This window comes from Panicum hallii, chromosome 6 (assembly GCF_002211085.1).
Source record: "Panicum hallii strain FIL2 chromosome 6, PHallii_v3.1, whole genome shotgun sequence".
Lineage (NCBI taxonomy): Eukaryota > Viridiplantae > Streptophyta > Magnoliopsida > Poales > Poaceae > Panicum > Panicum hallii.
The window spans coordinates 43,692,201-43,719,875 of record NC_038047.1 but is presented as its reverse complement, the minus strand read 5'-3'; the positions used below and the strand labels follow the sequence as shown (position 1 = coordinate 43,719,875).

The following is a 27,675-nucleotide window of genomic DNA, read 5'->3' as shown; positions in this document are numbered from 1 at the left end:
GCTTCCCTCGAGTACTTACATTTATCATTTTATCCTGGATTCTGAAAAAATCTTTGCCACAGAACTTAGGAAAATCTTAATGTGTAAAGAAGAGCTGCTTACTAACGTGAAGAACCTGCTGTATCATCGTACAGATTACGTCGAGAGGCTGCAGAAGTTGATCGGCGACACTGAGCAACAGTTCGCCGACTGCCTTCAGCAGGTCAAGACGCTAGGCGAGGAGAAAGGGCGGCGGGAAAAGGAACTGGAGATTCTCAGGGAGGCCGCCTAGAGGCTCGTGGATATGGTGGATCTAGCGGAAGAAGGCGAAGCAGACAAGCGGCCCCTGCTGGAGCGACTTCGTGGGGTGGCGGAAAGAGTCGTCAAGTTCCTCACGGACGCCCCGGCCGCATGCGTCAGCCATGCCCTTGCATTTGTAAAATCTTTTTGGCCAGAAGCTCCGCTGGGAATGTTCGCACAGGGAGTGGCTATGGAGTGCACTGGAGAACAGTTCAAAAAGTATCTCCAAGAAGCCCAACCTGTAGCAGAACAGATAGTACAAAGTGTACTGCAAGATTAGAGTGTGAAGAACAAGTACTCATTGCCTTGTATATATTCTTATTTTGTGTTTCTACTTATGTATGCCTTATCCAGGCTTAAGGGCTAAGTAGTAGACACTACCCCGGGTGTAGCGACCCTGGAAGTAGCCATAGCTCCGAGTAGGAAACCATCCCATAAGTTAGATACAACCCGATCGCGCGGGCCTAACTAGTTAGGAAAGAACGCGAGCATCATCGCGGGATTGCCGTACATATGGCAGGGAGAAACGAAGCTACCCCAAGTGCAACGACTCTGGGTGTAGTCGAAATCACTCCTCATGTGAGCGCATCCAACAAGTTAGGTATAAACTGATCGAGCGGATCGAATTTGTTGGGAAAGAACGCGAACACCATCGCGCAGCTGCCGTGCCTCCGGCAAGGAGTCAAAATTGCCCCGAGTGCAACGACTTTGGGCGTAGTCGACATAGCTCCTTATGCGAGCCCATCCAACAAGTTAGGTATAAGCCAATCGAACGGATCGATCTTGTTGGGAAAGAACGTGAGCATCGTCGCGCAGCTGCCATGCTTCTGGCAAGGAGTTGAAATTGCCCCGAGTGTAGTGACTCTGGGCGTGGTCGACATAGCTCCTTATGCAAGCCCATCCAACAAGTTAGGTATAAACCAATCGAACGGATCGATCTTGTTGGGAAAGATGCGATCATCATCGTGAACGACCATCAAAGATCATGGTGAGAAGTCGATAAAGCATGGACGTGGCTGTAGCCTCCATCACACTCGCGACAAGAAGTTGATTTATATAAAACATGCACGTGGCCGTAGCCTCCGTATGTTTACAGAGAAATTTATAATCCAAATCTTGTGACACGTAGCCTCCAAATTGATTCGGAAGAAAAAAGACCACCTGAGTGCCTGGAGATCAGCTATCTCAGGACATTTTCTCATGGGTAGAACTTGCGCAGGTTCTGAATGTTCCAAGAGTTCGGAACAGCTTGGCCCTCGGGATATTGTAGTCGATACGACCCCGGTCCTGTAACCTGCTTGACGATGAACGGACCTTCCCACCTTGAGTTGAGCTTGTGTAGGCCGGACTCGTCTTGGATGCGACGTAGGACCAAGTCGCCTATGCTCAATGACCGTTCCCTCACATTGCGATCGTGATATCACTGAATCCCCTGCAGGTATCGAGCTGACTGAACAAGAGCGGTGCAGCGAGCCTCTTCGACAGAATCGAGCTCTAACTGCCTTGCTTCGTCCACCTCACCTTCATTGTACATTTCAACAACAACAACAACAACTTAGCCTTTTGTCCCAAGCGAGTTGGGGTAGGCTAGAGATGAAACCTACAGAAAACAAGAATAAGAAACATAAAAAGGGTACACGCCAAAGGAAGAGTTAGGGGTTAAACAAAAAGTAACAAAAGTCACGGTTCAGGTACGTTAATTGCTAATCTCCAAGCGCTCCTATCCATAGCTAATTCCTTAGCGATATTCCACTCCTTAAGGTCTCTCTTGACCGTCTCATCCCAAGTTAGTCTAGGTCTACCTCTACCTCTTCTTACATTATCGCCCCGCTTTAAAACTCCACTATGCACCGGCGCCTCGGGAGGCCTCCGTTATACATGTCCAAACCATCTCAACCGATGTTGAATCAACTTCTCCTCGATAGGTGCCACCCCGACCCTATCTCGAATCTCTTCGTTCCGGACTCTATCCCTTCTTGTATGCCCACAGAACCAACGCAGCATACGCATCTCTGCTACGCTCAGTTGCTGGACATGTCGCCTTTTTGTAGGCCAACATTCAGCACCGTATAGCATCGCCGGGCGAATCGCCGTCCTATAGAACTTACCTTTTAGCCTCTGTGGCACCTTCTTGTCACAAAAGATGTGAGAAGCCTGCCGCCACTTCAACCAACCGGCTGAAATTCTATGCCGAACATATTCATCAATGTCTCCATCTTTCTGAAGCATTGATCCTAGATACCGAAAAGTATCCTTCTTGGCCACCACTTGACCTTTGAGGCTAACGTCCCCATCCTCATGCCTAGTCGGGCTAAAGTCGCACATCATATACTCGGTCTTGCACTACAGGAAAATAGTGTGTTTTTGTCGGCCAGAAACCGACGAAAATAGGCCTCGTCGGTCGGCCGACGAAATTAGTCCAACAAAATAAAATAGACGAAAATAAACACTTTTTCGTCAGTTGCCGACGAAAATAACGATATTTTCGTCGGCCGGAATATGCTCACGTTTTCATCAGCCTAAGTGGCCGACGAAAATAATGGAGATATTTTCGTCGGCTTTAATGGCCGACGAAAATACGTCATGTATTTTCGTCGGCTTTAATGGCCGACGAAAATAATAGAATCCTGCTTAAAAAAACAGCTGCATTGAAAACAAAAAAAGAGTTCCCCATATGATATATTTCTATGTTTACTAATTATGCCAGGCTCTCTGAATAAGTGTTCAGCATGCCTATTTTGTATATTAAATCAATTTTACATGGCAGCACTAATCACAATAGGGAAGACAAAGGGAAAATCTAGAGCTAAAAATTAATACAGTTAATGGTACATCCAGACAAACCGCACACCACCCATATCCGTGCAGGAACTTAGTATAGTTTGGTCACTATGAAGCCAAGTGACAGTTCTGACAGAACCAGGTGATTTCTCAATTTCACTTGGAGCTGCATCCAGACGGTTCAAATCATATATGCGCAAAATCTTCTCAAAACCTCCAGTAAGCAACATGTGGGTATCCTGATGAAACATTAGTCTTTTAGATGAGGTTTATGCATGCAGAAAAACTCCTGGAGTCAATGGGGGAAAAACTTCAATCAAAGGTTAAGGAAACAATTATGTAGGGATTTAAAGAAGTTTAAGATGATCCGTTGGGTAACTTTCTAGAATTAGTCATCAGAAAGTTATCTTCAAGATGGACATTTCTAGATCTTTCTTCACGACTAATGTAACTGGCTTGAGAATAAACCCTATACGGAATTTCAGACTAAACAAATAAGTCCAGAATTTCAGTCTAGACAATATAAGCCGATCTTGTACAGTTCAAATTTCAGAAGGTACCTAATTGGAAAACTAGCTAAAACATAAATAATAAAAGTACATATTCCCAAAGAAAGAGAAGATGGATAATCTAACAACTTTCTAAATTAGGAAATTCCAACTCGAACCACATGAGGAGCAAATCAAATAGGGAGCTAACTGGAAAGGAAACTGTACAGTACCTTAGAAGATAAGATTGAAAAACTGCATAAACTTACTTGCATGTACTGAGAGTTAAGTTAGGAGGACAATGCTTTGAAAGTCTGTGGACAACTTCAAAGTACAATATCAACTAAACCAGTTTTAAAGAACTTGTGATGATCAGATCAAGGATGTTCACATCAGCAATTGACACTTCCAGCCAATGATCGCATAAATCCTTAATCCTAGTAACCCATGCAACCAAACGAGACTCAAGAGGACAGCTATTTTTGCCATTATCAATAACTATATGATCAGTCAGATGCTAAATGTCAAGAAGCCAAAAGTAACACAGATAATCACCATCATCCTCAACCAAGAAAAAATAAACATGAATCACTAGGGAAAAGAAGAACTGATAGAACGAGGCAACAAAAAGGGTAATAACAGCAGCCGATGGAAGGACTTGGTTAAGAGAAAGAAACATGCATAATGCTTTATTATGGTTAGAGCATAACCTCAGAAAAAGCACATGCACAGACAATGTGCTTGTGTTCGAAGGAGTGGAGCACATCGCCTGTCAGCGCATCCCATATTTTTCTGAAAGAAAGAGATATAATCAACAACCTATTCCCAAAAATGGAACCATAACACTCTAGGTCATCATGTGGAAACTGAACTTGCATGGCATTCACGTAAACGATCCAGTGTAGTTTGGACATTCCATTTTTCCATTCAGGTAGCTAGCGGAAAATCCATCCAGTCAACATATTATTCTAGTTCTAGTGCAATCCATCCAGTCTTTTGGTGCATACTCTTAAAACATCATGTACTAAGTAAATAAAGACCACCATAAACATATTACCAAGAAATTCCATCGACACTTCGCGAGCAGCCAAGCATACAATGGAACAAAACTGATTTAAGCAAGCCATAAAAGGTGCTGTAATCTGTCTTGTTAACAATAGCTTTAGGTCTGCTCCAGGAAAACTGCAGCATATATTATAAGTTTGTTTACCAAGCCATCACAACATACAACATGCCAACATTAATGTATCAAAAATACCATAGAAGGATTATAATCAAGGTAACATGGAGAGGAGTTTGCGGGGTGAGAACCATACGCTGAAAAGTCAGCGGAACCAGAGGCAGCACGCAGAGCATTGGTGTCAAGACAAGCGCTCCAAACAGCACCTTTGTGGCCTTGAAATGTCCCAATCCAATCTCCGGTCTCTCCATTGCGAAGCATTGGATTTGAGTCTGAAAACAAAACCATGTTATCAATATCAGCACTAAGTGAACAAGGAACATTAATCTGACAATAAATTGGAGCTCATCCCCAGGGGGCGCGGGGCGCGGGGGCGGCGGCGGCGGCGGCGGCTGGCGGCGCGCGCGGGCGCCGGGGCGGCGGGGGCAGCCGGGGCGCGCGGCGCGGCGGGGGCAGCAGGGCGCGGGGCGGGCGGCGGGGGGGGGGGGGGGGCGTCGGCGTACGGGAGCGGCGGGGGCAGCAGGCCGCGCGGGCGGCGGGGGCAGCCGAGGCGCGGGGGCGGCGGGGCGCAGGGCCGGCCGGGGCGAAGGGGGCGGGGGCGGCGGCGGCATGCGGGAGCAGCGGGGGTGGCGGGCGGCCGGGGCGAGGGTTCCGGGGGCGGGCGGGATCGAGTGATAAGTGTGGCGGCTGGCGGCTAGTAGCCGGGTTGCGTGGCGATTTATTAGGGTACACGTACTTTCGTCGGTCAAATGGGCCAACGGAAATAAACATCTTAATTTCATGGGCCTAAGCGGGCCCATGAAAATAAAGAGCTTAATTTCGTGGGTCTGAGCAGGCATGCTATTTTCGTCGGCCTAGGTTAAGCCGACAAAAATAAGATGTTTGTTTCGTCGGCCCTTATCAGGCCGACAAAAATAAGGTAATTTCGTCAGCTTTCACAAACCGAGGAAATAATTTACATATTTTCGTCGGCTTAGTTCAGGCCGACGAAAATAAATTTGGTCGACGAAATTGACCTGTTTTGGTGTAGTGTTGGTCCTACTCAGTCTGAACCCCCTCGACTCTAACGTGTGTCTCCATAGCTCCGACTTTGTATTAACCCCTGCTCTACTCTTGTCAACTAGCACCACATCATCAGCAAAGAGCATACACCAAGGGATATCACCCTGTATGTCCCTTGTGACCTCATCCATCACCAAAGCAAATAGATAAGAGCTCAATGCTGACCCTTGATGTAGTCCTATTTTAATTGGAAAGTCACTGGTATCTCCATCACATGTTTGAACACAAGTCATCGCATCCTTGTACATATCCTTGATGAGGGTAATATACTTAGTTGGGACTTTGTGTTTTTCCAAGGCCCACCACATGACGTCTCTTGGTACTTTGTCATACGCCTTCTCTAGGTCAATAAAGACCATGTGTAAGTCCTTCTTCTCCTCTCTATATCTCCCCATCAAATATCGTACTAAGAAAATTGCCTCCATGGTCGACCTCCCAGGCATGAACCCAAACTGGTTTTGGGTCACCCTTCTCAATCTTCTTAGGCGATGCTCGATAACCCTCTCCCAAAGCTTCATCGTATGGCTTGTCAGCTTAATCCCCCGATAGTTAGTACAACTTTGAACATCTCCCTTATTCTTGAAGATCGGTACTAATATACTTCTCCTCCATTCCTCCCGCATCTTGTTTGACCGGAAAATTAGGTTAAAAAGCTTAGTTAACCATACTACCGCCCTCTCGCCCAGGCATCTCCACACCTCAATGGGGATGCCATCAGGACCCATCACTTTACTTCCCTTCATCCTCTTCAAAGTCTCCCCGATCTCTGCCTCCTGAATCCTCTTCACAAAGTGTCTGTTGGTATCATCAGATGAGTCGTCCAACTCGAAGGTAGGACCCTCATTTTCTCCATTAAACAACTTGTCGAAGTATTCTCGCCATCTGTCCTTGATCTTCTCATCCTTCACCAAAAGTCGATCTGTCCCATCCTTGATGCATTTGATTTGGTTTATGTCCCATGTCTTCCTCTCACGGGTCCTAGCGATCCTATAAATGTCCTTCTCTCCTTCCTTCGTACCTAGCCGTTGATAAAGGTCATCAAAAGCCTGACCTTTCGCTACACTTACAGCTCGCTTTGCAGACCTCTTCGCTAATCTATAGCCCTCAATGTTGGTTGCGCTCTTGTCGAGGTGAAGGCATTTGAAACACTCCTTCTTCTCCTTAATAGCCCTTTGCACCTCGTCATTCCACCACTAAGTCTCTTTCACTTCCTGCTTGCCTCCCCTACTCACACCAAACACTTCTGAGGCCACCTTCCGAACACATGTCGCCATCTTTAGCCACATATCATCTACATCTGTCCCTTCTTCCCAAGGCCCCTCGCCTAGCATCCTCTCCTTAAACGTTTGTGCCTCTTCCCCTCTAAGCTTCCACCACTTCGTTCTCGCAATCTTGGCACGTTTGTCCTGGTGGGCACGTACCCGAAAACGAAAATCCGCCACCACAAGCTTGTGTTGGGGACAACACACTCCCCAGGTATCACCTTACAATCTAAGCATGCACGTCTATCCTCTCTCCTAGCAAGGATAAAGTCGATTTAGCAAGAGTATTGTCCACTATGGAAAGTCACTAGATGGGACTCTCTCTTTCTAAAGAGGGTATTCGCTAAAAGCAGGTCGTAGGCCACCGCAAAATTCAAAACATCCTCCCCCCTCGTTCCTACTACCATATCCGAAACCCCCGTGTACTCGCTCATATCCTACATTAGTCGCTCCCACATGGCCATTGAGGTCTCCTCCTATGAAGAGCTTCTCACTGATAGGCATGGTACTAACCATGCTATCAAGGTCTTCCCAAAACTGACTCTTGGAGCTCTCACTAAGACCTACCTGAGGGGCATAGGCATTGATCACATTCAGAACCAAATCTCCAATGACCAACCGCACTAGGATAATCCGGTCACCTTGCCTCCTAACATCTACAACTCCATCCTTAAGGCTCTTATCGATCAAGATGCCTACACCATTTCTACCCGACGTTGTCCCCGTGTACCAGAGCTTGAAGCCAGAACCCTCTTATTGTACATTTCATTGTACATTTCAACCCGTGGGGATTTCCATTTCATTGTACATTTCAACCCTGGGGATTTCCACATGATGTCAGCCGACAAGATAGCTTCAGAGCCGTAGATGAGGAAGAACGGAGTTTGTCCTGTGGCTTTGGACGGCTGAGTCCGGAGCCCCCAGACGACATGCGGCAACTTGTGTATCCACTTTCCTCCTTTCTTGCTGTTTTCATCATATAATCTTTTCTTGAGCCCCTCAATTATCATGCCATTCGCCCTTTCGACTTGACCATTGGCCCTTGGGTGTACAACAGAAACATATTTGACCTCGATGCACGCATTTTCATAGAACTCCCAGAACTGGTTAGCTGTGAAGTTTGATCCCAGGTCTGTGATGATGGTATTCGGGAAGCCGAAGTGATGCAAGATATCAGAGATGAAATCAACAACCCGATCTGGCGTGAGCTTGGCTATCGGCTTGTACTCGATCCACTTGGTAAACTTGTCGATAGCCACCAATACATGAGTGAAACCGCCTAGCGCTATTGTGAAGGGCCCAATCATATCTAGGCTCCAGCAAGCAAACGGCCAAGATGGCGGTATGGTGATGAGACTGTGAGCCGGGACATGAGATTGCTTTCCAAAGAATTGGCAGTTTGGGCATCTACGCATGAGGTCTTCAGCATCGGTCACTGCAGTGGGCCACCAAAAACCAGCTCTGTATGCTTTTCCCACCAGCATTCTTGAAGCTGTGTGGTTGCCGCAAACGCCTTCATGTATCTCCCGCAATATGTTATAGCCATCTTCTTTCGTGACGCACTTCATGAGAACGCCTGACCGGGCGCCATGCCGGTAGAGCTTGCTGTCGATCAGGATGAAACCCTTGCTTCTACGTGTGACACGAGCTGCCTCTGCGCTTCTTGCGTCTACCCCTGCTGGAGTTTTTGATCCCGGATGAAGTCAATATAAGCCTCTCTCTCTAGTCCTCCTTAAGCAGCATAACCTCCCGATCAGGCTGTTGAAGGCCATTATCAGTGGCTATCTGAGTTGAGGACTTAATGGATGGCTGTTTTAGCTCATGGACAAAAACTCCCGCTGGAACCTGTGCACGGGTGGATCCTAGCTTGGACAATATATCCACACCAACGTTATGCTCCCGTACCACATGATGAATCTCCAGGTCGCAAAATTTATTCTCCAGCTTGCGCACTTCCTATACATAGGCATTCATTCGTCTCCTTGTTGCAGTCCCACTCTTTGTTGACTTGCTGAACAACAAGAAGAGAATCGCCGTATACAAGTAGTCGCTTGATCCCTAGTGATATCGCCAAACATAGCCCGTGAAGCAAGGCTTCATACTCGGCTTCATTGTTGGATACCTCCCAAAGGATCTGAAGGACATACTTCAATTGTTCGCCCCGTGGAGAAATAAATAGGACTCCAGCGCCGCCGCCGTCGAGCTTGAGAGATCCGTCAAAATACATGGTCTAATGCTCTGGCTTGTTGACTGGAGTTGGAATTTGATTCTCTCTCCACTCAGCCATAAAATCGACTAGAGCTTGAGACTTGATTGCAGTGCGTGGCTTGAGGTCGATTGACAAAGCCCCTAGTTCCACTGCCCACTTTGATATACGCCCAGTGGCATCTTGATTATGAAGAATATCCGCCAAAGGGAAATCCGTAATCACAGTTATCTTGTACTTGTCGAAATAATGGCGCAACTTTCTTGAGGCAATCAGAATTGCATATAAAAATTTCTGAACTGTGGGTACCGTACCTTGGATTCGGAGAGTACCTCGCTAACGAAATATACATGCCTCTGCACTCCAAATGCATGGCCTTCCTCGCCTCGCTCGACTACAATAGCACTGCTGACAACATGAGTTGTTGACACGATGTAGAGTAGTAGATCTTCCCCTAGCAGTGGTGCTGTCAGGACCGGCGGAGACTGAAGGTGATGTTTCAGATCTTGCAGGGCCCTCTCGACCTCCTCCGTCCATTGGAACTTATCTTGGCATTTCAGGAGCTTGAAGAAGGGTAGTCCTCTCTCCCCGAGTTGGGAGATGAACCTGTTCAGAGCTGCCATGCATCCTGTTAGCTTCTACACATCTTTGATTGTGGCTGGAGCCTCCATATCAGTGATGGCCGTGATCTTCACAGGATTGGCCTTAATTCCTCGATTGCTGATGATAAACCCGAGCAATTTCCCTGATGGTACTCCGAAAATGCATTTGGTTGGGTTGAGCTTCCACCAAAATCTGCGCAGGCCGCTGAATGTTTCGTCCAAGTCTGCAATCAAGTTGTCGGAATTCCTGGTCCTGATGACCATGTCATCCACGTAGGCTTCAACGTTCCGATGCAGCTGATCAGCAAAGCACATCTAAATTGAGCGCTGATAGGTCCCGAAGGACATATGTCCCGTATGGGGTGATGAACGCGGTCTTGATTTGATCATCCTCCTTGAGCGCAATCTGGTGATAACCTGAATAACAATCAAGGAAACAAACAAGCACACATCCCGCCATCGAGTCGACGACTTGATCAATGCGCGGTAGCCCGAAGTGATCCTTCGGGCAATGCTTGTTGAGATCGGTGTAATCAACGCACATTCTCCATTCATTATTCTTTTTCTTTACAAGAACGGGATTAGCTACCCACTCTTGATGGATTGCTTCTTTAATGAATCCAGCCGCGAGGAGTTTAGCTATTTTCCATTTGATTGCCTCACGCTTATCGTGAGCAAACCTTCACAAGCGTTGCTTTTTGGGCACAGCCTGTGGGTGTACATTCAGACTATGCTCGATCAGTTCCCTAGGCACCCCTGGCATGTCCGCTGGTTTCCACGCGAATATGTCTCGGTTACCCTGAAGGAAACTAACGAGCGCGAGTTCCTATTTCTCACCTAAGCCCGCACCGATGACGGCGGTCTTAGATGGGCCACCCTCCTTGAGCTGGATCGACTTGAGGGCCACATCACCAGTCGACTAGATGCTCAACCTACTGGCCTTTCTCGAAGGGATCTCCAGCGCGGACTGAGAGAGCTGCTGCGCGGCCACGAGTACTTCCCCTGAAGCATCTGGCACACGAGTAGTCGAAGCATACTGGATCGCCTCCTGATTGCAATCATACGACTTCTTCAAGTCACCTCGAAGAGTGAGTACTCCACTTAGTCCTGGCATCTTGAGAAGCAGATAAACATAATGTGGCACTACCATGAATTTGGCGAGTGCCGGAAGGCCCAATATGGCATGATAAGAAGATTTGAAGTTAGCCACTTCGAATTTAACGAACTCGGTGCGGTAGTTCTCCCTCGTGCCGAAAGTGACTGGAAGAACTACCGTACCAAGTGGGTGCGCCGCATTACCTGGTACGATGCCGTAGAAAGGGGACTTGCTCGGAACCAGCATGTCCGTGAAGTCCAAGCCCATCTTCCTCAGAGTGCTAGCAAAGATGAGGTTGAGACCACTCCCACCGTCGATGAGCACCTTGGTGAGCCTGACTTCTGCCACCACTGGATCCAAGACAAGGGGGAACTTACCGGGCTCTGAGAAGCTCGTCCACTGATCGTCACAGGAGAACGAGATGGGGACCTCCGACCAACGGAGTGATCGTGGTACCGCCGGCTCGATGGACATGATCTCCCGGAGAAGCAGCTTCTGGTCCCGCCTAGAGCCAAAGTCTCCCTCACCCCCGAAGATGACGTTGACAGTCTTCGAAGCATCCTAGAACTTCATGTTGCGCCCTTGATCCTCTTGGTCGTCATCCTCGGGTTCCTTGTCTACTGGCTTCTTGTTCTTCTTGCCACCACCGGAGTTGCTGAATGTCCTCCGGAGGTGGTAACAGTCGATGGCCGCGTGATTGGCACTTGGATGCTATGGGTATTTCTTCTACAGGAGCTTCTCGAAGTCCTCCTGCGTCGTCAACTTCTTGCCGCGCGAAGGATGCTCGACGGCCGCGATGAGATCATCTAGCCTGTGTTTTCGGGGTGGACCCGAATAGTCCCGCTGGCTTTTGTCGTTGCGGTTGTCATTTGGACACCTCAGATGTGACATTCAGGTACTTAGAATTAAACTACACTAGATTCTATATAAAGTGTGCATGTTTGGTCTTGTGTATGTGTGCTAAAATTTATATGCTAAGGGAAAAGGATATTTTTATATAATTCTGAAAAATTTAGGTCCTTTAGAGTTAAATGGGTGAGAATGGGAGGTAAAAATCAAAATATATGGAGGTTGTTTTGCAAAAGTCAAGAACTTACTTTTAAACCGTAAATAGAGGTGAAACTACCCAAAGGATGCCAGTGTAGTGTAGATTTTAAATAGGATTTAATTAAAGTTTAAAACTTAACCAAGTTTAAAAGTATATTCAAATCCTTAGCTCTTTTGCAACTGAACCTTAAAGCAAAGTTGTAGATCTTGTTGAACTCTACACTTTTGCTTTTGGGCACATTTTCATTTGAGCTATGGTTTGAAGGTTAACTCAGCTTTACAGTGGAGCCCTTGTATTTTTTGGAGAATCACAGAATAGCCCCTGTCTTCAATCTCCAGCTCCCCCTCCTCTGCTCTGCTTGCGCCCGTGAACCCCGCCGCCTTCACCGGCCATGTGCCACGCACCTGCTACCCCGCGCCGCTCTCCTCTGTGCCACGTGCCTCCCCAGCGCCCGCGCCGCCGTTTCCCACCCCGCGCTAGCCCTATCCTCGCCCCTCCATGTCGCGCCGCTGCCGCCCGAGCCGCCACGCCTCCCGCCGGTTGCCAGCAGCTGCTCCCGCATGACCGTGCCTTCTTCTGGACCCCGAGCACATCCTGGAGCTCCTCGTGAACTTGCTCTTGCACTTGCACACACCCATTTTGCTCACCTCTCTCTTTCCCGAGCTCTCCACCTTGCCAGACCTCCGCCGCAGCTCCTGCTCGCCGTCGACAGCCACCGCTGCTGCTTCCCACACCCGATCCAGTGCTCTCACAGCACCACAGCAACCCACTGAAGCTCACAAGCCTGCCCAATTTCGTTCTCCTGCGCTAGATCACCCGGACCATAGCACCGGTGAGCTCGAGCTTCCGCCGCCCCTCGGCATCGCTGTCGTCCCGGTGATCCACCGCCTCTTAGCCCCGGCCAAGCACACCACCAGCACCACATCATCGCATAGAAGCTGTCTAGCCACTTCCTGTGGCAGAACCAACTTGAATTACACCGGCTCAAGCACGCAAGTTCTCTTTCAAGGGCTCCAACGTACTTCAAACAGTGTAATCACTTGGCCTGTTGGGTAACGTCCCGATGAACCACCAAATGCAGGATCAAACAAGGTACCTCGCATGAAGGCGAGTCCAGAGATGCAATCACCGTCATAGTTTACATCACAGGCATTTATATTACATGAGTTGTCAAAAGTAATATCAGTTTCAAACTGATAGGAGTTATTACAAACCGGTGCAAGTTTAAGTTTACGGTAGCGAAATTTAAACCACAACCACTGTACACATCGCCAGTACAGATATCATGCTAAGCCCTGGCATGATATCACTCGGTAGGATCAGTGTTGGCCGGGGACGGGTCCCACTCCACGGACCAACCTTCGGGCAGAGTGTAAGGCCATGGCACAGGCAGAGTAGAGTCTTCAGGGGGATTACCTGAATAAAATTCACAATGCAAGACTGAGTATTCTAATACTCAGCAAGGCTTACCCGTTTCATAGTATACTTAGCCATGTAACTAGACTTATGAAGGCTTCAATGGTTATGGGTAAAGTTTTCAGCTGAAAAGCAACAAAGAGTAGATCCTTAATTTCAAATTTTAGCTTTCAAGTTCTATGTGATTAATCATTCTAGATAAGCACTATAAATATTCAAGCATGGTAGAATCTTTAGCCAAACATCATCTTTGATAACCATAAAGTTGTTCTTGTTACTCTATGTGGCAAAGGGATCAAGCAGTCTCAATTTTCACGAGAAACGGACGATTCCTCAATCGAATTTCAGCCTTGCAAGGGTAAACCTAACTCACACGCTTGGAACATCCAATGATTGTTCCGAAGCAACCGTTTGCCTTTCATTCCAACTCGTGGATCAGAGCCACCACAAGCGACTGCAGGACCATACGCACATCCAATGTGCAGGACATACGCCTGTAGAGCGACTACACGGCCGTACTCCTGGTTGCCCTGCAACACGTATTCCTACACGTCGAAGCAAGTAACCGGAAAAACCAAATACGAGTGGTGGGAGGTATGTCCACTCCTCGGGCCGATTGGTTACTAGGCTTACCGCTTACCATATTTCGCAGCATGCGGCTAGTACCTTCAAACGCTTAACCACCGTTGCCACACGCTGCGACCTTAACCAAATTCACCAACACAGACAGGGTATCATCTCAATCTTGATACATCACATAAATCCCGTTCGTCATCCTTATAGTGATTACAGGAATGTAAACATTGCAACTCCTATATCGCGTGAGTGACAGGAAATCACCTGACTTCTACCGGTCCTATTAGCATAGCGGCTGTTCGAACTCAAGTTCTAATATTCAATATATTGGTTCCTAGGAAAATGCAACTAGGGATTCTCATACAATTCCTAAGAACTTAATGCATAGATAGTTATAAATAAATATAGATTGCAGTATAAATAAAGTAGGGGTTATGTCCGGGGCTTGCCTTCTTGAGTAGGGTTGGGGGCAGGAGTGTCAAAGTTTTCCGAACTTTGGTTCGGAGCTTCAGTTAGATTTCCGACGATGTTCCCGGGGTCTTCAGAAATTTCCACTCCCTGATCCGGGATCAGTTCGTAGTCTCCGTCGGCGAGAGTAGTTGAGTCTATATGCAAAGATATAATTTAACGGATGCATGTACTTTTATTTTATTTCACGATAAAGTTGCAATCTAATGAAAACACAATATGCTTATCAAACATTTCATTTATCTTTTTACTGGGCAATCATTTATCGGGAATGAATTAACTTAGTTAGCTACATTAGGCAACATGATTTGTTGTTATAAAATAAGTTATCATAGTACTAGGGTTGAAATCTTGATTTCTACAGCTTAGGTTATGTTTAAGCCATAGTAAATTTATTAAGATTTTATTCCTACAGAAATTGAGCTATAAAAATATATAAAAATAATTAACGTTAGTACTAATCCATTAGGTATTATTTAAAACTATATATCTATGTAAGATTTTGTTCTAGATTATTGTACACAGGTCACCTTACTCAAGTTCAATATCTTCAATTATTTCCATCGTTCACCTCCGTCGCCGGCCGCACTGTCCTCGTCGCGCCGCCGCTACAGGTCACCCTGACCCGATCTCGAGCATCCATAGGTGCGCAAGAGCCTTGTGATGCTTCCCCACCCCTCCACCCTCGCTGCCGGCGATCACCGTCGCCGGAACTGACCGGTCAAACCCCTACCTCCCCCTCTGACCACGGCCAGGGACCTCGGGCTGGAAGAACCAAAAGCCCGAGGGGCTGTCTGCAAAGCCTAAGACTCAGAGGAATAGTGTCATAAAGGACCTCTTTGTTATTTCTGCTGCCAACTTTGAAATTCCATAGCAATTAAAGGAAAAATCATAAAAATGCACTGTAAAATTTGTTGGATTTCTTATTTTAAGATCTACAACTTTCCTTTTATGTTGACTTTCAGTTTCTGAGTAGTTTGTGCTCTAATTTAAATGCTAAATTTAAGTAGTTGTAAGCTAAGAAAATGCATAATAAATAGCAGAAAAATGGTAAAAATGTGAAACCAATTGTGTTAGTCTTGTTTTGACATGTAGTACTTAGAAAAATTAATTAACCTATTGTTTGTATAATATTTTCATAATGTGTGAGTTTAATTATGAATAATATCTATTTAACCTTGCATATTTAATATCTGTGTATTTAAAGAGTAAAAAATTATGGAAATAATTGAAGATATTGAACTTGAGTAAGGTGACCTGTGTACAATAATCTAGAACAAAATCTTACATAGATATATAGTTTTAAATAATACCTAATGGATTAGTACTAACGTTAATTATTTTTATATATTTTTATAGCTCAATTTCTGTAGGAATAAAATCTTAATAAATTTACTATGGCTTAAACATAACCTAAGCTGTAGAAATCAAGATTTCAACCCTAGTACTATGATAACTTATTTTATAACAACAAATCATGTTGCCTAATGTAGCTAACTAAGTTAATTCATTCCCGATAAATGATTGCCCAGTAAAAAGATAAATGAAATGTTTGATAAGCATATTGTGTTTTCATTGGATTGCAACTTTATCGTGAAATAAAATAAAAATATATGCATCCATTAAATTACATCTTTGCATATCATATAGACTCCACTACTCTCGCTGACGGAGACTACGAACTGATCCCGGATCAAGGAGTGGAAATTTCTGAAGACGCCGGGAACGTTGTCGAAAATTTAACTGAAGCTCCGAATCAAAGTTCGGAAAATTTTGACACTCCTGCCCCCAATCCCACTCAAGAAGGCAAGCCCCGGTGTATAACCCAGTATTTCAATTACTACATTATGCAATCTTATACTTATCTATTATATTTTGTATTAAGTCTAGGAGTTGAAATGGAACCCTAGATGCATTGAATCCTAGGAACCTATGTACTATGCCTGAGTTCTTCTCGAATATATATGCTCTGCTAATAGGACCGGTAGAAGTCGGGTGATTTCCTGTCACTCTCGCGATATAGGAGCTGCAATATTTACATTCCTGTAGTCACTATAAGGACGACGGACGGGATTTATGTGAAGTATCATGATTGAGATGGTACCCCGTCTGTGTTGATGAATTTGGTTAAGGTCGCAGTGTGTGGTAGCGGTGGTTAAGCGTTTGAAAGTACTAGCCACATGCCGCGAAATATGGTAAGCGGTAAGCCTAGTAACCAATCGGTCCGAGAAGTGGACATACCTCCCACCACTCGTATTTGGTTTTTCCTGTTACTCGCTTCGACGTGTGAGAATACGTGTTGCAGAGCAACCAGGAGTATGGTCGTGTAGTCGCTCTACAGACGTACGTCCTGCACATTGGATGTGCGTATGGTCCTGAAGTCTCTTGTGATGGATCTGATCCACGAGTCGGAATGAAAGGCAAACGGTTGCTTCGGAACAATCATTGTATATTCCAAGCATGTGAGTTAGGTTTACTCTTGCAAGGCTGAAATTCGATGCAGGAATCGTCCGTTTCTCGCGGAAATTGAGACTGCTTGATCCCTTTGCCACATAGAGTAACAAGAGCAACTTTATGGTTGTCAAAGAGGATGTTTGGCTAAAAATTCTACCATGTTTGAATAGTTATAGGTGCTTATCTAGAATGATTAATCACATAGAACTTGAAAGCTAAAATTTGAAATTGAGGATCTACTCTTTATTGCTTTTCAGCTGAAAACTTTAACCATAACCATTAAAGCCTTCATGAGTCTAGTTACATGGCTAAGTATACCATAAAACGGGTAAGCCTTGCTGAGTATTAGAATACTCAGTCTTGCATTATGACTTTTGTCCAGGTAATGCCCCTGACGATTCTGCTCTGCCTATGCCATGGCCTTACCCTCTGCCTGATGGTTGGTCCGTGGAGTGGGACCCGTCTCCGGCCAACACAGATCCTACCGAGTGATATCATGCCAAGGCTAGCATGATATCCGTACTGGCGACGTGTACAGTGACCTTGTTTTGAACTTCGCTGCCATGACTGAAAACCTAAACTGTTTTGTAATAATTTCCATCAGTTGGGAACTGATGTTACTGTTGAACACTCATGTAATATACCTGCCTGTGATGGCAATTGTATCTCTGGACTGGCCTTCGTGCGAGGTACCTTGTTTGATCCTGCATTCGGTGATTTATCGGGACGTTACCCGACAGGCCAAAGGATTACACCATTGAAGTATGTTGGAGCCCTTGAGAGTGGACTCGCGTACTTGAGCCGGTGTAATTCAGGTTGGTTCTGCCACACGGAGCCATCCAATTCATCCCAAAAATAATGTCCATGCCTTCAAGTGCCAAAAGGATAAGGTCAGTTTGATAGTTTTACTACCCAACTTGATCAGTACGTGCCTTATGATTTGGTTGGATGCGATTTTACCACCTGGTGTTGATATCATGTATGACCCTTTTGTGTGATAAAAATCCAAGCCCACTTTTGCACCAAATTTTGCACTAATAAAACTATGGGATGCACCAGAATCAAATAATATAATTGCAGGCTTGTTGTGGATAGAGAATGTACCCGACATCACTGGTGCACCTTTTGGAAGATCAACAAGTGTAGTGAAATTGATCCTTCCCTGCTAAACTTGAACAGTCTGTCTTTTTCCCTTGCTCTTATTGTTTTTATTACAACCTTGCCCCTGATTTGGCTGCCAAGGCTGGGGACGTTCTCGTGCAAAGTGGCTAGAACCCCCATAATTAAAGCAATGATTTGCGTTGCTCGGATGAGCTGGCTACTAAGCAATCATCCTTGGGCCAGTCTGCTGAGGCATAGGGGGTTGTGCAACACCCTGCTGCTACGGGGGCCTGAAGACCCAACTCCCTTGTTGAGGGGCCTTCTGAGGAGCTTTAGAAGTAGCATTCTGCACCAGACAATACCTCTGTGGCGGAGCACTAGAGGGTCCAGCTGGTGCCTTCCTCTTCTTTTCGGCTTGGTGAGTCATGATGCAATCTTCCTGAGTCAATTTTTTCATCAAAACCGCTTGGGGTGTTGCGGGTCCCTTGAACCATCTGCCATGTGCAAATTTTTTCATCACTTTGGAAATCCACAATACCTCCAAGGCTGAGTGTCATAAGTGCGGAAGATTTGGAGCTCAAGGACTCATAGATAAACTATGGATGGAACATTGTTGGTTGCAAGAAAATTCGTAACTCCTAGTCTGTTCATCCAAACCCTTACAAATTTAGGCAGTGACTAGGAAATTTAGTGGCCTACAACTTTGGTATTCAACTACACCTCTGACTACAACGACTGCATCTTTGACTAGTTCGACTACATTTTCGACTACTACGACTACATCCCCAACTGCTTCAACTACACCTCTGGCTACCACAACTACATCTCGACTACTTCCACTATACCTCCGACTACTTCAACTACATCTCTTACTACTACGACTACATCTCCGACTGCTACGGCTACATGATCGACTACTTCGACTACATCTTCGATTGGTTCAACTATATCTCTAACTACTACGACTATATCTCCAACTGCTTCAACTATACCTCCGACTACTATGACTACATCTTCAACTACAATGCATCTTTGACTACTTCAACTACATCTTCAACTGCATCTCTGATTACTTCAACTATATCTCTGACTACTATGACTACATCTCTGATTGCTTAAGTTACACCTCCGACAACTACGACTACATCTTCAACTACACTGCATCTTTGACTACTATGACTGCATCTCCAACTATTTCAACTACATCTCTAAGTACTACGACTATATTTTTGACTGCTTTAACTATACCTCAGACTAGAAGGACTACATCTTCGACTACAACACATCCTTGAATACTTCGACTGCATCTCCGACTGCTTCAACTATATCTCTGACTACTACAACTACGTCTCCGACTACTTCAGTTACACCTCCGACTACTATAACTACATCTTTGACTATTTAGACTGCATCTTTGACTACTGCGACTACATCTTCAACACTTCCACTACATTTCCGACTGCTTCAACTACTACGACTATATCTTCGACCACTTCGACTACATCTCTGACTACTTCACTGTTTTGGCGTTTTTTCAGTGGACAAAGAGCTAATATTTTGATAACCAGGGAAAATATACTCAGCCAAAAATTTCCAAATTTGAACCATAGCTGATTAAGTTTGCAACAAGTTTGATGTTAAACACTTCTGCAGAAAACTTCACTAAGAAGGTCTACGAATTTATTTGTAACAGGAGTGCTCAAAACAGGCAGAAAAATGAGGTGTGGAAGTTTCTAGTGTCGCCCACTGAGTACTAGTCCAAAAATTCTCAAAATTTAGCAGAAGAAAGGGAGCAAAATTTGAAGCAATTTTCCTGTTGACCTTTTCTTTAGATAAGATTATTTCCTAAGCCTAATTAATTCCTCTTTCTAGATATGTAGAAAAAGATAGATTTCTAGATAGCCTATAAGTGAGTGCTCAAACGTGCTCTAATGCAACTTACTCTCTTATAAACCAAGGACAATATTTCATTCAATTTTCATGTATGATCATGATGCAGGCACGCCCTATTCATCCTTACAAAGCAAAACAATTGTCAAATAGCTTTGGTCTTATCTGGTTAATTTTGGTGGCATACATAATACGTCTGTCCTTATATTAACTAGCCGAATTTTTCTAACCATTCTTAGCTTAACGTAATCGTGGTTAGCGTACCTGCAGAAGATTGTGTCACACCCTAAAATTTTTAAATTTCAGAATGTGATTAGGAAGAAAATTAAACAACAATTTTATCATAATTTTATAAATTTTCCAACATTTATTTTATTTGTCAGAGAATTTAATATAGGATTGTCAGAAAATTTAATATTTGTCACAGAAATTAATATAGGATTGTCAGAGAAGTTTTCCAACTTTTAAATTTAAATAATTTGTTCTGCGTGTTGCATTCATGCCGATGCATTTAGGTGCTTCATGAGTGCAAAAGGTTTTAAAATGCGTTTATACGATGTCTAGGTTCTTCTGAGAAGTTTTTAGAATTTTTTGGAAATTATTCTCATTTTCCTAGAGCTAAATCTATTTATGAGAAGACTCTAAAATCTTTTTCATGAGTCTAGATATTTTATTTGGACTCCTCGTATCCCAATCTATCTCTAGGAATTTTCCTGTAATTTCTGAGATTTTCTGGATATTTTTCATGCTTTAAAACATTTGTTAGACTTTTCTAGATTTGTTTTCGCACTGAAAAATAATTTCTGAAAAATAAAGAAAAAACTAACCCTTACCAGTTCCGGATCCGACAGAATCCGACCTGGCCCGCTAACCCGCTAGCCAACCCGCCAAATCCCGCACAGTCCTGGCCGCCGCCGCCGTCCTCGGCGGGCACGCCACGGACAACCTCACCGTCCGCGCCTATAAAAACCTTGTCATTCGTACTCGTCGCCCTACATCTTGCTCCACGCCTCACGCCGTCCTACATAGCGCCACCCAAAATCAAGCCGAGCCGAGCACCGCCAAATCCCGCCGGCCATCGTTGCCCTCATTCACCGTATACCTCGCGAGCCAGAGCAATCTGACGTCACCACGAGCTTGGCAAAGTCGAGCCGTACATCAGTCCGCTTGCCCTTGATGCCTCAACGCCGTCGGAGCTCTGCCAGCAACAAGAGAACCGAGCCGGCCATGACCGCCGTCATCCACTGCCACCATCGAATTCCGGCCACCACCGTTCATCCCCGCCGCTAGTGAGCATACCATCGAGATCGCCTCAACCTTCTCTTCCTATTTCCCGCATCAATCGAGCCTCTCGTCACCCGTAGCACCGGCAAGACCGAGAGCCAAACCGCCGGCCAGTGTGAACCAGAGGTAGAAGATGACAGTTTTGCGATTAGGTCCCTAGAAGATCTAGTAACCTTTAGATGAATTTCTATGTCTTGGCCTTTTTACAGAAAACCCCCTGGATAGATTAGATCATCTTAACCAAGTCCAGCCCGAGACCTCTTACAGATTTGACCTCGAGAATTTATCTATTCGCAGTAACTGTTCTTTGTGTCTAGGTATTCTTCTTTGTTAGCCCCTGAGGTCCCAGCTTAATTACGATTACATCCCTACAAACTTGATTTATCCCTAGTTTCCCCATTTTAAATCCGTTTCAACCCGTTCTTGTTTTGTTAGACTCGTAATACCTTAAATAACATAATAGTGGTGATGTTCATGATATTTTGTGTTTTTATAATTAATTTAAATATTAATTTGATTAATTGCTTATGAACATTGTTTTGCAAATAAAATCTATATAGACTTGCACCGCGTGTTTCACAATAAAGTTTAATTTGATTAATATTTATTTCATTACTTTTCTGAGTAAAAGTTAAATAGGGTATATCTCTTTGTAAAATAATCTTAATTTGATTAATGCTTACTTCATATGCTTTTCTAAATAAAACTGGATTAGACCTTTACACCGGCTTGTTTAATTAAATATTGACTTGATTAAATCTTATGATGACTACTTATCATTTCTTTAATTAAAAGCAAATTAGGTTTACACCCCGCTTTTTATGAGTAATGCTAATATGATTAATGGTATCATAATTTCTTTCTAATAATAATCTGATTAGTTTAACAAGAATAAGAAAATATACGATTAGATGTTTCATGCGCCTTTCTTTTCTAAAAGTTAATCGAGTAATTGTATAATTTAAACGTGAACATTTATGAATAAAATTTGATTAGGCTTTTACATCGGTTTTGCATAATCAAATGTTAACCTGATTTTAACTAGCTTTTCTAATTAAAAGTTAATTAGAGTTATACTTTGATTTTTCATAACAAAGTTAATATGCATAATAATAGTATGGATGTCTTCTTAATAATAACATGATTAGTGGAACACGTATAGTAAAGCTATTCGATTAGATGTTTGATATATCCATCTTTTATAAAGTTTATTATATAATTGGTATAATTTAAACATTAACAGTTATGTATAAAATTTGACTAGGATTTACCTCGACTTTTGCAAATAAACTTTAATATGCATTAATTCTAACTCAGGGTATTCTTTCTGAAATATCTTTTCACATATGTTTTGCTAATCAAAATAAATCTAGCATATAGTCTTTTGCTCTTCATAAATGCAAATCGTTCCATAGTGGTCCTTTTCAACCCTACTTCCGCTTTCGTTTCTTGCGTTCGCGTAACCTTCGATCGAGCCCTGTCCTTTAGTACGCTCTTTTAAAGCTTCTCTCTTGATTGGTGTATTGTTCTTAGTCATGCTTGTTTGTTTGCTCTAGAGTGTTTTCTTGTGCTTGATGAATGCTGCGAGTAGAAGGAATGCGTCGTTCGAGAGTTCTGAAGAATAAGAGTTGAAGATATTCTGAGCAGCTATTGTCTGGAATTAAGGCAAGTGTTTCCTTGATCATGCTTTTGTCCTAATAATCGCAATAAATATAACTTTATTTTATGCATGCATGTGTCTTGGCTAATTAATTAGTGACTCTAGCTTATGATAATCTTACCGAAAGGGCAAGAGGGGTTGCATTGACGGGGTATAGCTCAGTCCTCTTGAGGCTTTATGATATGTGGTCCTTGGCTAAGGCACTTCCTCATTAGGGAGAGTTATGACCGATTTGACTTGAAACCTTAGCAGATTGTCATAAGTTAGGGAATCTTTTTAAAAGTCTCGTAGTGAATCCCTTGCCACTCACCTCGGAAGTGTTTAAAAGGCTAGCTACCTCGGGCAAATTGGGAGACACGAATTGTGGGTAAAGTGTACAACCTCTTGTTGTCGGTCGAAACCCACCGGTGAGCAGCGACAAGCAACATGAGGAGCCGGGAGGCTCCCGGGATTGCTGGCGGGCCCCGGTCCCTCGGTCAACGGCCCAGGATCTGGCACACGACCTCGCGTCTGGGTTTGCTAGGCGTGCCACTTGACCTATACCTGATCAGAAAGGTGTAGATGTAGTTTCAGTTAGTTTACTACGTACACAAATATGTTCAAACATTAGTCCGAGCCGTGATCGGCTCTTCAGGTAACCCCCGCAATCAGCTGTAAAGAGCCGATTGTCTCCCAGTATCAGATCGGATCTATATATCTGAACAAAATGCATGTATCTGATACTAATATAAGCTTGCTCTGTAATCAATAAGTTAATTCAATCTACGACGGTTGAAGCTTTCACCACATGACCGGAACATCCCACGCATAGTCAAGCCTAACAAATACGAAAGACAACAGAATAGCAACCTAAACAGAGGCCTAAAAACCAGCAGAAAGCCGATTCCCAGAACAATCCCTCTTTAGATTAATATAAAGCATCAAACGTACTACCGGATCATTTAACCCATTTGAAGGGCCTAACCATGCGGATATTAAGCCAAATCTTTGATGATCAAAGACTAACCATAACAGATTGGATCTACTAATTAAAATAGAGCAAGATGCTGCCCTCGCACCCAAGATCGGGCATAAAGACAGCGGACGTTTACAGGCGGCAAACAATGCATGAATAGGATATAAGAGCCGATGCAACCCTGTAAACGCTAAGATAACTAGTGTTACTCACCATCAACAATGCTTCAGCACGAGAAACACAAAGATAATAGGCAAGAACAATGCTGGCCCGATCACTCAAGCATGATCTGGGCAACATGGTGATTACATGGAAGAAACCCTGAAACAGGTGTGGCGATGAGCCGAGATCTTGTTTGTGAATGGATGTTCTCATTCAAATAACCTAGGATACATATTTATAGTCCGAAGACTTGCCTCTCCTAACTAATCCTAACTGACTACGACATGAATCCTGGCTATCTCTATCTAAACTTATTTAAATGCACACACCTATCTAGATACATGGCCAATCCTGGCCTTAAACTGCCCACGTAGGAGCCGATTCGCAAGCCCATTACAATTATCCTTTAAGCCCATCTTGCTCGCGGCCCACCTTCTAGCCCATCCAAATTATGGCGATAACACATGCCCCCTGGTTTCGGCGATAATAATTCCGAAACCATTCTTTTCCTTTTCATCGTCTCGCCTCTTCGACTTCAAAAATTCGTACACACGTGCCGCTTCCACTTTCACGGGATGTGACTACTCTGCATCTAACTCCTTGGAAATTTTCACGGTGCCAATTCATATTCCACTCCTGCCTTTATAAGCCTGCTCGTGTTAGATTTCTTTTTAACTCATCTCCTTCCTTCAGCCGATAGCAACTGCTGTCGGTGTTTTTACCGTCAGCCTACCTAGGGATACCCTAAGGTAGGTGATTATTTGGTGAGGGAGCGCCGGATCTAGAACTTGAAGGTGAACGCAAGGACACAAGACACAAATTTAGATAGGTTCGAGCTACTAGAGTAGCGTAATACCCTACATCCTGTTTTGGGGTATTGTATATTGCGCCCTGCGCTTGGGTGTTGAGCTGCCTGTTGGCTGCTCTCTATTAGTTCTCTGCCTATCTAGGTATCCCTACCCTCCTTTATATATCCTAGAGGATAGGGTTCCTAATAGGATTACAAGGTAGGGGTCCTAGTAGGATTACAGGGCATGAGTCCTAATTGGATTACAGGGTATGAGTCCTAATAGGATTACAGTGGATTCCTAGTAGGAATCAGACTTATTTTTCCTCATGGGTAGCTTCTTTGCAATACCCAGAGGATCCATCCCTGACAACTGCAGCAGTTTGCTCCTCCTTCTCCCGCAAATAGCCTCCTCATCCTCTGCCTCCTCCATCTCCATCGAATCTGAGACCACTCGAGAGGCGACCCCGGAGTTTCATCCCATAGCTGCATACGACGCCTGTGCTCCTCTGCATTGGGATGCAGAAGAGTGGGATTTCCAGGCCTGGTCAGAGGATGATGAATCCCTGACCGACGGTGAAGATCTCCAGCTCTTCCTTGGCGGGGAGCTGGATGAAGACGACGACGACGACATGTCCTGGGAGGGGATTTCTCCTCCTCGGAGGCTGGAATCGATGGCCCATCGACCGAGGAAGACTTGGCAGCTGGAGGCTTCCTTCATGGCGGGTCGTCAGGGGATGATGAAGAAACCGATGGCGGCATCGGCCACAGTAGTGATAGTGGCAGAGACGATGGCAGCGATGATGACGGCAGCGACGACGATAGCGACACCGGTGCAGCCCCTCCGATCAAGCGCCATAAAGTCTCAGGCACTTACTGGTGGAAGTTCCTAGGATTAGCAACAACTGCCATGTACAGAGACGATAGATCGGCTTTAGGAGTAATCGACTCCCCTTTTGTAATGATCTTCCCTATGAAGGATACCTTTCATTTTAGTCAACAACTATTTAAGAAGCCAATTTACCGGGAGCTGATGGCGGATCCGGATCCGGATCTGAGTCCATCCCTGAACCAATTCCATCTTCCACTTAAATCCAGAACTTTCCTGAAACAAATCTACACAGATTCCCCAAATCCAAGTTGCGCTCCAAAACCCCTGCTCACAAATCCAATCGCAAAACCCCAGGTCGAAGCCACAGAGCGCTAACTTGAAACTCGCGAAGCAAACCCTAGATCCAATCTCAGGCCTTCGATCACCATTGGAGTTTCAGATGGCGGAACCCTCGAGTGCCGATGCGGGCGTCCTTGGTCTGAAGGTAAAACTCCGACCTTTCTCCAATTTAATGAAGTAATTATTCGAACCCTTGAAGCATTAAATGATTCTTTCCTGCTATTTGGCTCTTATCGATTCTTCAGGTTTCAGACATTCTTTTGCCGCATGCTTCTTCCCCCAATTCCTTTTGTCTTGGGCCTCGTTCTTATGAGAGTCCAGTAGATCTGATTTCTTGTGAGGCTAACAGGATCCCATTCGTAAGCCAAGACATAGATTTAGATTCCTGGGCCGACAGCCTGCGTGCCTGGCCAAACCCTCCCGAGGGCTGGGTATCATGGTATAATAGAGTAGCGAAAACCTACCAATCCACATGGGAAACCATAGGAATAGCCGATGCTCTGTCTCTGTCATTGTCCCCCCTTGAGAAGAATGAGAACCTTCTGAAGACCACCGGCTATTTTTGGTCTGATGCCCTGAACTACTTCTTTTTGGCCATGGGCCGATGACTCCAACCCTCATGGATGTCATGATGATTACTGGCTTGGAGATTGCATCACCCAGCCCCTCTGCCTTCAGATTGCCTGAGGTCCCCTTTAAATTGTCCTCCAAAATAGAGTGCACAAACTAGGGTGCCTACCTAAACCAGCACATCAAAACCAAAGGCCCTGTAACTGAGAAACAACATACGGCCTTTCTGAATCTCTGGTTGGAACACTTCATATTCTGCGGTCCTTCCCTTGCCGCAACCAAAAACTACCTCTCCCTAGCATATGAACTGGCCAAAGGTAATACTGTTGGCCTTGGTAAATTGTTCCTTGGGGAAGTCAATAGATATCTTGTAACACCCTAATGTAATTTTCCCTAATTTTAATGAATTTATTTGGGCTTAAATAAAATTTCTAAGGTTTTTCTTGATTTATCTTGCATTTAAAGTAATTTTATAATATAAGAAGATAAAATTTAACATAAGATCAACTTGTTTGTGCATTCATGCTGGAGCATTGTTTTATTTGTGTGGAGTGTATAGGGTTTGAATTCAAATTCTTTTGAATTCAAATAGAATTGTTTGAATGGCTTGAGTGTAGAAAAGGAAAAGAAGAGGGAAAGAAAGCAGCCCCAAACCCCTTGGCCCGGCCCAGCTCTTCCCTCCCCTCTCCCCTCTCTTTTTCCCTGGCCCAAGCTGACCCCGAGGCCCAGCACTCCTCTCTCTCTTTTCCCCCGCGTGGGCCGCGCCAGCCCAGTTCCCCAGCCCGTGCGCCACCAACCTGCTCCCTCCTCCTCCCTCTGCCAACTGGGGCCCGCACGTCAGCATCCTCTTCCCCTCTCCTCCCCCTCCCCTGTTTCTTCCCCCGCCGGCCGCCCGCCCTGCCGCTGACCGTGGGCCGCTCCGCCGCACCCCTGGGCTCCCTTCCCTGCGCTCGCAAGGCCCCACTGGCCAGCACCCGAGCCCCTCTTCCTTCTAGAAGCTGCCCGCACTTGGATCAGGTCAACCCGCAACGAGTCCGCGGGAGGCGCGGGGGCCGTTGCGCGAACGACCCGCACGCCGAGGCCGCCCCACCTTTTCTTAGCCCCGGCCGCTCTCTCGCACTCCCCCCTCAGCCGTCACTGCTTTCCCCAGCTTCCCCCGTGCCCTTGCGCCGCCGTG

At 45.0% G+C, this 27,675-nt stretch overlaps 1 protein-coding gene across 1 annotated transcript; it reads right to left on the bottom strand.

The window, feature by feature from the left end:
* Window positions 1–292: 292 nt before the first annotated feature.
* LOC112898372 (serine-threonine kinase receptor-associated protein-like) lies at window positions 293–25,440 on the bottom strand. Its single transcript, XM_025966700.1, has 5 exons — window positions 25,329–25,440; window positions 4,865–5,000; window positions 4,259–4,340; window positions 3,124–3,299; window positions 293–518 (listed from the first exon to the last, which is right to left on the bottom strand). The coding sequence occupies exons 1-5, from the start codon at window positions 25,438–25,440 to the stop codon at window positions 293–295; spliced, it is 732 nt and encodes a 243-aa protein (XP_025822485.1).
* Between the last annotated feature and the right edge of the window lie 2,235 nt (window positions 25,441–27,675).